The 13,433-nt window shown below is 43.7% G+C and overlaps 1 protein-coding gene across 4 annotated transcripts in view; it reads left to right on the top strand.

Annotated features, from left to right (window-relative positions):
- The window catches only part of cops4 (COP9 constitutive photomorphogenic homolog subunit 4 (Arabidopsis)), a 158,135-nt gene that overhangs the window by 59,310 nt on the left and 85,392 nt on the right, over window positions 1–13,433 (top strand). For 2 of the 4 annotated variants that reach the window (XR_011940182.1, XM_072496347.1), the window contains exons 6-8: window positions 75–225; window positions 2,482–2,652; window positions 5,758–5,873. Coding sequence is in view for 2 of the 4 variants with exons in the window: in XM_072496347.1 (XP_072352448.1) it covers window positions 75–225; window positions 2,482–2,652; window positions 5,758–5,873 (438 nt within the window). In the remaining 2 variants the exon portion in view is untranslated. Of the gene's footprint in view, window positions 1–74; window positions 226–2,481; window positions 2,686–5,757; window positions 5,874–13,433 lie in introns of all 4 variants that reach the window. The other 2 variants (XR_011940181.1, XM_072496346.1) reach the window with 1 other exon arrangement.

The raw sequence follows: 13,433 nt of genomic DNA, 5'->3' as shown, positions 1-13,433 counted from the left end.
TTTTCGAACTTCACAATGGTTAAAAACTTTTATTTTTTGAAAAGTTAAATTTTCTTCTATGATTTTGTGTTCAGGTATGCTACGCTCGTGTCCTCGACTACAGAAGGAAATTTATAGAAGCTGCTCAGCGATATAATGAACTTTCATATAAATCTATAGTGCATGAGACTGAACGACTAGAGGCATTAAAGCACGCACTACACTGCACCATTCTAGCATCAGCAGGTAATATATTTACAATGTCGACCAGTAATGCCAAGACTGTATATAGCTCTCACAGCAATGTGGACAATAAATATCCAGTTGAATTGACCTATTTTGATTTGCAGTTCCAAGTTTGAACCAGCATGCTTGTAGATTTGTTAGTGGACTAGGGTCCAATGTGCTAGTCTCCATTTGTGGATAAGTACACAAACAAGTTGGGCCAAATGGCCTCCTTCTGCACTGTAGGGATTCTAAGAAGTTATCATTTAGTGAAATTATAATTTTTTTTGAGTAAGTTTACTCTTGTTTAGATCCCTCTTTGAAGTTTCTGCTTCAAAACTCCTCCTGAATAAGGACCAAGAATGATCTGATCTCCAGACTCCTTCACAGCTGTCCTCCATCTCTGTCCAGTAAACCAGCTGTGAGCTCAGGAAGCAATTCCATAGAAAGATACTTTAAAATAATTCAAATCTAAGATATGAATTTGACTGCATTCTAAGCATTGCAAGGAGAGCAATTAACTAACTTTAGTTAACAATATTTAGAACATTTTAGAGATGTTGCATTTCACTGTAATGCCGTCATGACCTTGGGTGGCACAGTGGTTAGCACTGCTGCCTCACAGCTCCAGGGACCCATTTCCAGTCTCAGGTAACTGTGTGGAGTTTGCACGTTCTTCCCGTGTCTGCGTGGGTTTCCTCTGGGTGCTCCGGTTTCCTCCCACAGCCCAAAGATGTGCAGGTCTTTTTTTATTCAGGGGTAATTTAGTGTGGCCAATCCACCTACCCTGCATATCTTTTTGGATTGTGGGGGTGAGACCCACGCAGATATGGGGAAGATGTGCAAACTCCACTTGGATAGTGACCTGGGGCCGGGATTGAACCCGGGTCCTCAGTGGCATGAGGCAGCTAAAGATGTGCAGGTTAAGTGGATTGGCTGTGGTAAAATTGTCACTTAGTGCTCAAAGGTTATGTGGGGTTATGGGTTTACGGGAGTGGGCCTTAGTAAGGTGCTCTCTCGGAGAGCTAGTGCAGGCTCAATGGGTGAATGGCCTCTTTCTGCACTAGGGATTCTATGATTCGAATTTAGAAAGACATTCTAGCTTTGCTGTTTAATATTAAAGGTTGACAAATCACATTGTTGCTATATATGCATGTTTGAAAATGGCAAACCAATTGTTCATTTCTGGAAGCAGGCTTATTGATCGTATATAGTTTTTTGAATCATTATTTATTTCAAATGTAAATGCATCAAATGAGATGACTTTCATGTCATGATGCAGTCAAATTTAGTGTGGAAAATATACTAATTTTGTTCATTAAACTTTTGGAATCTGAACTGTTATCAGCCTTTCTAGTTTTGATATCAATGTTTTAGTACGACAGAATTCTATTGAGAAAAAATAAAAACTTAAGTGAATTTTAGGAATATCAGAACTGATCCAAAAGTAGCTCTAGTATATCTTTTGGGAACTATTTTTGGAACGGTGAATCTTGCAGTCACTTGCTTGCCCAAATACACCTATCTGTTGTGGTCACATTTTGTTTGTGTGAACATCTGTGGTGCAATTTGTAGGACAGAGGGTCCATAATGTGAGACTAACAGCAAAATCCAGGGCATGCGTATAAGTAATTTTTCTCAATTTGGAAAGCAACCTGGATGTGCCACCATAGAAATGTATTCAAGTAATTAAAAAAAAAAAAAAAAATTTAGAATACCCAATTCATTTTTTCCAAGTAAGGGACAATTTAGCGTGGCCAATCCACCTACCCTGCCATCTTTTTGGGTTGTGGGGGGCGAAACCCACGCAAACACGGAGAATTGTGCATACTCCACACGGCCAGGGACCCAGAACCGGGATCGAACCTGGGACCTCGGCACCGTGAAGCTGCAGTGCTTTCCACTGTGCCACCGTGCTGCCCGTATTCAAGTAAATTTGGTTGATGTTTCAATCTGATAGATCTAGACCTTTACATTTCCACAGTTTGACATAGGTTTGGCAAACAGGCTAGGTTAAAACCTACCATTATAATTCATTTAAAGTTTTATTAGGTGAAATGTCAAGGGTTATTTAAAAGTGGACGTGTCCTAGAAGTATTTATCTATTTTAATTGATTCTATGTTATGTCTTATTTTAAAGCAGAATATTTTTTTCAGCAAGAATGGGTGGGAAGTCCAATTCTATGTATAGATGTAACATTGCAAACAAATACTGCAGTGCAACAAAGTCAAGTTTTAACATTCACAGCAATCTTGTTGGTTGTATTTTCCCTGCAGGACAGCAGCGTTCCCGTATGCTGGCAACCCTGTTTAAGGATGAACGCTGCCAGCAACTTGCAGCTTATGGCATTTTAGAGAAAATGTATCTGGATAGAATTATCCGAGGGAACCAGCTGCAGGAGTTTGCTGCCATGCTGATGCCTCACCAGAAAGCAACGACTGCTGATGGTAAAGTCTTCACAGTCAGTTTTTGTCCTGAAGGTGTGTGTTTCACACCTTTTTTTGTAGTGTGTAGCAGAATGATTTGTGCATGATAAACCTAAAGCATATCTTTGGAACTGTAAACTTTGTTTTTAACAGAGTGCGTGTTTACACTCTGCCAAGCCAAGGGCACAAATGTGCACAAAGTTGCTCAAGTCCAGCCCGCGTGTTAGTGTTGTGTTAAAGCCTGATATATTGTTGAATTCAGCACCTAATCATGTGGAGAACTTCAATGCAGTATGTCTGTCTAAAGCCTGACTGCAAAGAATCACACATTGCACTTCGTAAGTTTTATTATTGTCCTCCCATCTTGGTAGGGCAACAAAAATTCTTGTTAATGACTGAATGATGAGAATAAATACAGACTGCTGTATATTTACGGTTTTAATTAAGACCAGTGATTTATGGTTTTAAATGAAAATGAATGGATTTGCAGAATTTCCCTAGAAAAGCAGCAAAGGTTTCACAATTCCATGTAATCAATTTTTAAAACTTTTTTTGTTGATAAAAATCAATAGCCCTGATTATATTCATTCATCCTGAGGTTACTAATTACTTGATTTAAGCCATTGTTGATTGGGCACCTTCAACTCAGCTAGTCCACCTGCTTCTGGTATGTGTACAGGAGATGTAAAGGAAGGGATATAATATTTTCCTCTGGGCAATGTGACACATTAAAGGAGACCAGTATTTTCCAAATGTTAAAAGTGGTGATCTTGCTCAGAATGGCAAAAAAAAACTCCACATACATTTTTTTAATTCATTGAGGGCATTGTAGTACAGATGATTGCAAATTCAATTCCCACTATCAGCCGAGTTAGTTAATTTCAACCTAGATAGCAATGAGGATACCATAATTCACTTGGCTGGGGGGAGGAATCAACCATTTTTCATTTCTGATCAGAGTTCAATGCAAAGCTTAAATAAGTGGAGAGAATTCGGGAATCTGAGTTTAGCTGTGATGTCCTGCACAGAATTTGCCACCATTACTAACTGCCTAGGTCTACGTATGAAAGTTAGTCACTGGGTTAATGCATAAAATGACTGGCATTTGCATTGAAACTGTACCTTAGCATGAATCAATGCCTTCAGGTGAGGAAAAGGAAGGGGAAAAATTGGAATTTAAAAAAATTCTAGATCTTAAAACAGTATTTGTACAGCAGCTTGTTACTGGTTGACTTAGCATATTAATAATTCAGTCACTAATAGCAAATAATGCTTCCCATCCCTTTAATTGGAAAACACTTTAAATAAATGGATGCAATGTAATGGAAAACTATTGATTCATTTATCTCGGGGGGTGAATTGCATTGTTTCAGTTCGTGAGTGTGATAAATTGTACAATGTGATAAAGTATCCAAGTGAACCAGAAGTTCCAGGTTCAAGTCCAATGTGGACTTGTTGGCCACTGAAGGAGTGTTCATATCACGATTCAGCAGGCCGATAATCAGTTCGGGACTACTTCCACTACTTCCCTACTATTCTCCCGAAGGAAAAAAGTGTGTTTGAAGATTTGCAAAAAAAATCACGTATTCTATTTAGACTTTATGATGTGAAGGATTTTTGTGACTGCATAAATTTTGTTTTAGCCCAGACTATTGTGGTAAGTACTTTGACATCTCAATGGATTCTCATTATGTGTTTGGCTCACAAGCTTGAAATTACCGAAGATGAGCGATTAGGCAGGTGTAGCTATCTCTTGAGTCTAGATCTTTCTGGCCATAATTTCTAATTTATCTTGCCCATTTCATTTTGAATTTGCCAAGTCAGGCACTAACTTTTGTGCTCTTGGTACAGGCACTCTGACTGTCCCACTGTTTAACTGACTAGCATAGAGCTATCCAGCCTTTTATATTTGGAAGCTTTTTGCATTTGGAAGCTGGGTAGATGCAAGGATTCTTTGGTCACACACCTTTTTAAATTCATATTGTGCTCACATAATTTGTGATGTTTTTTCAAGCTGCTGATATCAATACATCTAGAGCCTGATTTTGATTAATTCATCAATGAGTTAACAGGGCTAAAAACAGCCCTCTTACAACCTCCACCCCATTAAGTTCAAACTGAGCTACCCAGTTTATAAGCATTATAATTACAAGTAGAACTAGGCATGAATTCCCAGATCCCAGACACTGTGTGTAGCCTGAGGGCTATTTATTCAGCATCTGCATAGCCCACTACCTCAGAAATGCCTGATATTGTTTTCATGTTTGCAGTGGCCTGCCAATACAGACTTTGTCACATGCTATGTGGCACAAAACTTTGGATCACCTGTGTAATACTAGTGTTTTTAAAATGTTATGGAGCTAATTTAGATTTGAAGAAATAAACTTAGATTTTATTTTTCAAATTTCAGTTAAACGAGTAATAGAGTTGAAATGGTATAGAGGAAAGTACTTGCCATATCCACAGCCAAATAAATCAAGCAAGTTAAAGGCAAAATTAAATACTGCAATAGTCTCTATTCCACACATGCTACAAATTATAGTTTCTTCAATAAATTTTGTATTTGCATGTTTTCCTCCTTCTAGAAACAGAAAATTAACTTGCAATTTATTTAAATTTGTCGCTCTAGGTTTTCTTGAAAGGAGCTGTTAATTTATCATTTGCTTCATCCTCATTAGGATGCTACTGTTGAAACTGAGGTTAGCCAATCAGGAGATATATTAAGTCACCATAAATTGACAAAGATGTGCTTAAGCTCATGATTCTCCGTATTTAAGCTACTTCTTTAATAAGATTTGTCATAGAATGTGTAGAGCAAATCAGATGGTCACCTAAAGGGAAAAGTAAAAATCCTGGACTTTTATTCCTAGTAGTTATATATATATACCAGCTTTGTGAGAAACTGAAGAGCTGCTTGAAGATATATAAGCATTGTATGGTGAAGTTTTCTTCTCTGATGATTCCTCCCAATAGTAATTCCCCTTTCTGGTGACTTAAAATTTTAAAGACTTTTGGCCACCAACTGGCAACCCTCGAGTTTCTTTTTAATCGAAGTTTAAATCATTAAAAAAATTAATGTGACATTTTATCTATTGTAATGATGTGATGTTTCCTCCCTAATACCAGGTTCCAGTATACTGGACAGGGCAGTCATTGAGCACAACCTGCTTTCTGCCAGTAAACTGTACAATAATATTACATTTGAAGAGCTTGGAGCTTTGCTAGAAATACCGCCAGCCAAGGTAAGCTCTCAAAGTACTGAACTTGTTTTCTTATGTTTAACCTTGAAGGAAAATCCCAGGCAGCCAGACACCAAACCAACAGACAGTATGAACCATCAGTATTTATGTTCTGGCATTAATTCACTTAATTTATACAAGAAAAACAGCTTCTAAAGTGAGTATTTCCTACTTGCTGAGAGCACTACTTTGGATAGATTATTTGAACTTCTTTTTCATGGTTTTTCCTAATAGGCAATGAATAGATGCTGGGAACTAGATACTGCAGCAACATTGATAAAATCATTGTAAATTCTGGCAGCTCGGTATTTTCTTTCAGATTGGAAGTTACGGGAGACCAATATAGCAGTGGATTAGGACGCTGTCTCTTCACCTCCCTGCATTCTCATCTATCCTAGATTAATGAACAAGAGTGCACTTATAACTGTGGAACTTTGTATTATTAGCCAATCCTATTGTGAATCTGGCCTGAATTTACAACACTTCGCCATTGAAGTATGAGACACATTTCTAAAGTTTGGATTGATCTTGACCTCATTGTGAAGTCATTATAGTAGAGACTGACTATATTCCCATTATGCTGGACTGATCGATTTGGTATCTTTATCAAGTGTTAGTTGGAACTCAACTGCAGCATAATTAGTTATCTGGTATCTTTAGAGAAGTACTGTCTGGACCCAAGTACTCCTTAAGGAGAGAAGGATAATTTTGACAATAATTACTCAACCACCATTTCTCTAGAAAATATCAGCGATATAGAATCATTAATGGCATATTGCAAAGCAAAAGAAAAATCACTGACCACTTTGCTTTCTTTTACTGAACTACTTTTTTCACATTAAGAAGGAATTCTATTTAGATATTGCATTTATTAACTCCGCTGTTATTTGAAAGTGCTCAACAAAATACAAGTTGCTTCCAAGCATTGTAAAGTTATTGGTAGCTTGAAAGGAATACAAGACCTGCTTTTGGTGAAACTAAGCGAGTAACCCCAAAGATGCTCTGATGAATCCCCTTGGGAACTTCAGAAGTAAGGTTTGCATGGCAATTTTGCAGAAGTACAAATCTCAACTGGTCAATTGCCCTGTCTTGGGAGCCATCTGAAAATCTCTCTCTCTCTCTCTCTCTCTCTTCCCCCCCCCCCCCCCCCCCCCCCCCCCCCCCTCCCCAAACTCAAGGGCTGCAACCCCCGATAGGAACTCCCCACCACACAGGATTCCCCCAACGCTGACAGGGACCCCCCCCCCCCCGGGGCCAGGCTATCTTGCCTCAAACCCCTACCCCCTCAGGCACAACCCAGCCTCCGAACCCCCCACCCCCCCGATCTCTTACCACTCCCTACCGATTTCCATACCAACTCCAATTCCCCACCTCTGATGCATTACCCCACCTCAGATGCTCCACTCTGGAGGCTCCCCCATAATCCAAATCCTCGCCACTTCCGACAGGTATCTTCTCCCTGGCCTGTCAAGGACTTTTAAACTTCAATGGACTGTTGACTTATTTGGTTTACAGCAGCTAGTGCATGGTAAAGGGGGCTTAGCCTTCTTCCCTTTGACTCTCCTGCAGTTCGATGCTCGGCCCCAGGAACATGCTGCATTGCCTAGATCTTGCCTGGCCTGAGTCTGACGAGCCTAGATATTAAGCAAAATCAATCTGGTGTTACTTTCAATCAACAATCTATGTAGAGGGTATTACACCCATCCAAGTTGATCAAAATGACATCACAAAAACATGTTGTATGTGAAGAAGAGAAAACAATTGCAAAGCTTGGTTGGTCAGTTGAACTGGTTTTGGACTCAGACTAGCCCAGATGGTCATTTTGTTGTTAGCACTAAGTACTATGATAAAACATCCTTAAAGTATAGAATATTTTTGGGGCAAATAAAATCTTGCAATACAGACTTAAGGAAATGTGCTGTCGAGTGGCATTGAGGACATCCTTCTTCACAATCATCTCATGCAACACGACCTTCGCTTCAACAGGAAGCTTTGTGTTTCCCGCCGACACAGCTGCAACTTGAACTATTTTTCTTTTCATTTTACTTTATTCCTTACTTCATCACTTGACGTTAATATTGACAACGATGACCAATAGGTTAACATAAATTCTGTGTCTTTCTAAAGGCTGTCAGAATCTTTAGACAAGGTAAATGGAATGGAAGGAGATGGGCAGCACAGTAACACAGTAGTTAGCACAGTTGCTTTACAGCTCCAGGGTCCCAGGTTCGATTCCCGGCTTGGGTCACTGTCTGTGCGGAGTCAGCACGTTCTCCCCGGTGTTTGCGTGGGTTTCCTCCGGGTGTTCCGGTTTCCTCCCACAGCCCAAAGATGTACAGGTTAGGTGGATTGGCTATGCTAAATTGCCCTTTGTGTCCAAAAAAGGTTAGGTGGGGTTATGGGGATAGGGTGAGATGTAGGGATAGGGTGCAGGTATGGGCTTAGGTAGGATGCTCTTTCCAAGGGTCGGTGCAAACTCGATGGGCTGAATGGCCTCCTTCTGCACTGTAAATTCTATGATTCCTATGAATGTGGCATCAACCAGTGTAGTCGGGCCAAATGGCCTGTTTCTAAATTGCAGGGGTTTTTAAACTCAGGATCGTGACCCATGGGTGGGTCGCGGGCAGGTTTTGGGAGGGTCGCGGAGTTCGGTTGTGGCGTTTCCGATCGTGGGGGGGAATGCTCAGCAGTCGCGAATGGCTTTTAAAAATGCCTGCCGCAACGGGCTTTTGAGATTATCGGCCATCCCACACATGCTTGCCAGTTCAAGCAGTGCGCAGGCCCGGAGCCCAGCGGGTGGACCGCCTTCTCCTGACTCCGCCCGCTGTCCAGGGCCAATTTTTTTCAGCAAACGACAGAGTCCTCCCACAGGAAGTGGTGGCAGAGAGCAGGTCACGCTGACGTCACATGTTTTGGGCACGAGAGAGATTCCTCTATTTTGCAGCGGCCATCAGTGCTGGTATGAACTCCTGAGCCTCCATGAAGAACAAGCTGGAAACAGGAACAAAGCAGCATAAAGATGATTACTTGAGGTATGGGTTCTTCATTGTGTCACAAGTCAGGATTCAAACTTCACGTGTGTTATGTTCAGGGAAACATTGGCAAATGAAAGTTTAAAACTCAACTTCAAAGACATTTGTAGACAACATGGTGAGTTTGAGGTCAAACCTCTTTTTTTCAATGGATGCAGTGAGATATTAAGTTATCAGAAATGGAACAGTGAATAACAAAGCAAGTGAGATCATAAGGACCAAGCAGGCTCACCTGTCACATTAAAGGTAAGTGAAAATGATGGGTCACAAAGGTAGGCCGGTGAGAATCACAAAGGTCAGCCCGTGTGGGTCTCAAAGGTCGGCCATTGTGGGTCGCGAAGGTCAGCCGGTCTAAGTTCCGAAGAAAGGCCCGTTGGTGAAAATGGGTCCCGTTAAAAAAGTTTGAAAAACATTGGTATTATGTATATTGTATTCTATTCTCTTAATTGGCCCCATTGTTTTAAGTTTCACTTTCAGGGGGCAGCACGGTGGCACAGTAGTTAGCATTGCTGCCTCAAGGGGCTGGTTTAGCACACTGGGCTAAATCGCAGGCTTTTAAAAGCAGACCAAGCAGGCCAGCAGCACGGTTCCATTCCCGTACCAGCCTCCCCGAACAGGCGCCGGAATGTGGCTACTAGGGGCTTTTCACAGTAACTTCATTGAAACCTACTCGTGACAAGCGATTTTCATTTTCATTTTTCATTTCAAGGTCCCAGGTTCGACCCCGGCTCTGGGTCACTGTCCATGTGGAGTTTGCAAGAGGATAAGGCGCCACTGGAAGGGATCAAAGCAAAGTGGGTTTTGGCCCCACAACCCAAAGATGTGCAGGCTTGGTGGACTGGCCACACTAAATTGCCCCTTAATTGGAAAAAAAATGAGTACTCTAAATTTATATATTAAAAAAGTTTCACTTGCACAATCTTTTGTTCTTTTGGCCAGTATGCTCCATAAACGTAACCAGATCTGTAGCTGCTTTTGCTACCAATTCCCCTGAATTCAGTATCAGTGAGCAGGTTGTTGTTGAGCAGATGGCATCCAACAGCATTGTTGATTGTAACTTCCTTCACACTGCTAAAGATTGAGATTTGGCTGATGTGGCAGTAATTGTTTGAATTAAACATATTCTGCTTTTTGTAGACGGGCTATACATGAACAATTTCTCAGATGTCCTGGTGGATGCATATGTAGCCGATGTACTGAAACAACTTGGCCCGAGGAGTAGCTGGTTCTGAAGCACAAATCTTTGACATTATAGCCAGGATGCTGACAGGGCCAGTAGACATTTTTTTTATTTTAAAAAATATTTTTATTCTCCTTTTTCACATTTTCTCCCACATTTACACCCATCAACAATAAACAATAATCAGCAAGATATGTCAATCCCCATAATAACAACGATCCCATCCGCTCACCAACCCCCAAACATCAGCCCGCATGTTTACATAAACAAATGACAAAAAGGAATTGGGGATTACCCGTAGTCACCCTTAATCTAGGGTGACTACCCGTAGTCACCCTAAAATGAGTCCCTGCTCTACGGAATGGCAGCCCCCCCACCCCTGCCCCCACCTCCGGCCGAGACACCACAAAGTACTCACTCTTGTCCAGGTTCAACTTGTACCCCGAGAAAGACCCAAATACCCGCAGTAGCTCCAATATTCCTCCTATCGATGCACTCGACTCCGACACATACAGCAGCAAGTCGTCGGCATATAAGGACACCCTATGCTCTATCCCCCCCCCGCACTATTCCTTTCCATGCTCCCGAACTTCTCAATGCGATGGCCAACGGCTCAATCGCAAATGCAAACAGCAGGAGGGGACATAGGACATCCCTGTCTGGTCCCACGGTGGAGAGAAAAATATCTCAAACTGATATTATTTGTGCGGACACTCGCCTTCGGTTCCTTATACAATAGCTTTGCCCAGTTCACAAACCTTGGTCCAATCCCAAACCGCTCCAGCACTGCCATCAGGTACCCCCATTCTACGGCATCCAATGCCACAACTACCTCTGTTTCCTTTCTTTCCGCCGGTGCCATAACAACGTTCAAAACCCTCCTAATGTTCGAAAACAGCTGCCTCCCTTTCACGAACCCCGTCTGATCCTCCCCTATCACCTTCGGAAGGCACTCCTCCAGCCTACCCGCCAGTACCTTCGCCAACACTTTTACGTCCACATTCAGAAGTGATAGGGGCCGATACGACCCACACTCCGTTGGATCCTTATCTTTTTTTAGTAACAGGGAAATCGTGCCTGCCCCAAGGTTTGCGGCAACACCCCCTTCCCTATCGCCTCCTCAAACATCCCCACCATCAGGGGTGCCAACCTATCCTTAATTTTTTAATAATATTCCACCGGAAACCCATCCGGCCCTGCCACCTTCCCCGACTGCATCCTCCCAATCGCATCCGTTATCTCCTGCTCCACTATCGCTCCTTCTAATGTAGCCCTGTCCCCCTCCCCTGGCCTCGGGTACTCCAAACCCATCTAGAAATTCCTGCATCTCACGGTCTCCCCCGAGTGGCTCTGACTTGTACAACCTCCCATAAAACTCCTCAAAAACCTTGTTAATCAGCACTGGGGCCACCACCAACTTCCCTGCCCCATCCTTCACCTGAAGAATTTCCCTTGCCGCTGCCTCCCTCCGGAGCTGACCTGCCAACATAAACTGCACCCCTTGCTCGTCTCAGTTGGCGCACCGCCTTCCTGGTGGACAGTCGGTCAAAGCTCGCCTGTAGGTCCTTCCTATTTTCCAGCTTCGCCGGGTCCCCATCCTCTGCATACCTCCTATCTACCTCCAACATTTCATCTATTACGCTCTGCCGCTCCAACCTCTCCTCTTTATCCACCCTGGCCTTAAACAAAATTACCTCACTTCTCACCACCGCCTTTAGAGCCTCCCAGACGACTGCCTTCGACACCTCACCCGTACAATTGAAACCTACATATTCCTTAATTACCGTTTCAATTTTCTCACAGAACACTTGGTTCCCCAAAAGCCCCACATCCAGTTTCCACCCCGGTCTCTGCGCTGCCCCCTTCTCGAGCACCATATCCACCCAATATGGAGCGTGATCTGACACTGCAATTGCAGAGTATTCCGACCCCTTGACTCCAGCCAGCAAAGCCTTCCCCACCACAAAAAAGTCGATCCGCGAGTAACCTTATGGACCGCTGAGAAAAACGAATACTCCCGTTCCCTTGGGTGCAGGAACCTCCAAGGGTCCACCCCTCCCGTTTCCACCATTAGCCCAGCCAGCGCCTTCGCCCCCCCTGATGGGACCAGAGAGCGCGGCCGTGATCTGTCCAACCTTGGCTCCTGCACCAAGTTCCAGTCCCCCCCCCCCCCCCCCCCCCCAATCAGCTCATGCGTGTCCAAGTCGGGAATAGCCCCAAACACCTTCCTCGCGAATCCCACATCATCCCAATTGGGACCGTATACACTTAACAGCGCCACTAATCTCCCCTCCAGTGCCCCAGTCACAATCACATATCTACCCCCCTGATCTGCCACCACCTTCTCCATCAGGAAGCGTACCCTTTTGCTGACCAACACCGCTACCCTTCGAGCCCTTCCATCAAATCCAGAGTGAAACACTTGGCTAACCCAGCCCTTTTTAAGTCTCACCTGGTCCTTCACCCTCAAGTGAGTCTCCTGCAGCATTGCTACATCGGCTTTCAAACTTTTAAGATGTGCAAGCACCCTTGACCCTTGACCTCTTGACCGGACCCCTAGCCCTCTCACGTTCCACATGATTATCCTTACTGGGGGTCTCTCACCCCCCCCCCCCCTTCCTTATCCACCATCACCATACCACCGGGCCCTGCCCCATTAGCCTGACCCGCCCCTGTCCATTGTTAACATCGAACCCCTTCCCTCACTCCCAAGAACCCCCCTACAAAAACATCCCCCAACATCCACCCCCTCTTGCCCGCCTCGTAGGCCCATTGAAGCCTGCTATCCAGGCTCCAACGTCCGCAGTCCTCCTCTCACCTCACCCCCGTTCACGAACTGACTTTAGTTAGCTAGCACGGGTGGCTCCCCCCGCCAAGACCTCTCGCCCCCTTCCACCAGTCCCAGAGAAAGAAACACCAAAACAAACCCAACAATCCAACCCCTACAATTCACTAACATAACATTTAACCGTCGCAACACAGAACGCCATTAACTTGAACTCTAACAATGCAAAGAGAAGTAAATTTCAATACAAATCAGTAAATAGAAAGTTGTAACATTTGTACATTTTCCAGCCGCTCAAACACAGTCCACAGTCTCTCTTCCAGTTCTGCTCTTCACGTCTGTCCCAAGCCTTCTGCCCTCACGAACGCCTCAGCCGCCTCCGCTGTCTCAAAATAAAAGTCTTTGGCATTATATGTTACTCTCAACTTCGCCGGGTACACCACACCAAATCGCACCCCCTTCTTGTACAAAGCCACCTTCACTCGCCCAAACGCTGCTCGTCTTTTTGCCACCTCCACCGTCAAGTCCTGGTAGATCCGAACCGCAGTACCATCCCACAGCACTTC

Source organism: Scyliorhinus torazame, chromosome 3, assembly GCF_047496885.1.
Source record: "Scyliorhinus torazame isolate Kashiwa2021f chromosome 3, sScyTor2.1, whole genome shotgun sequence".
Lineage (NCBI taxonomy): Eukaryota > Metazoa > Chordata > Chondrichthyes > Carcharhiniformes > Scyliorhinidae > Scyliorhinus > Scyliorhinus torazame.
Note: the sequence above shows the minus strand (reverse complement) of the source record. Positions and strands in the feature narration are given on the sequence as shown.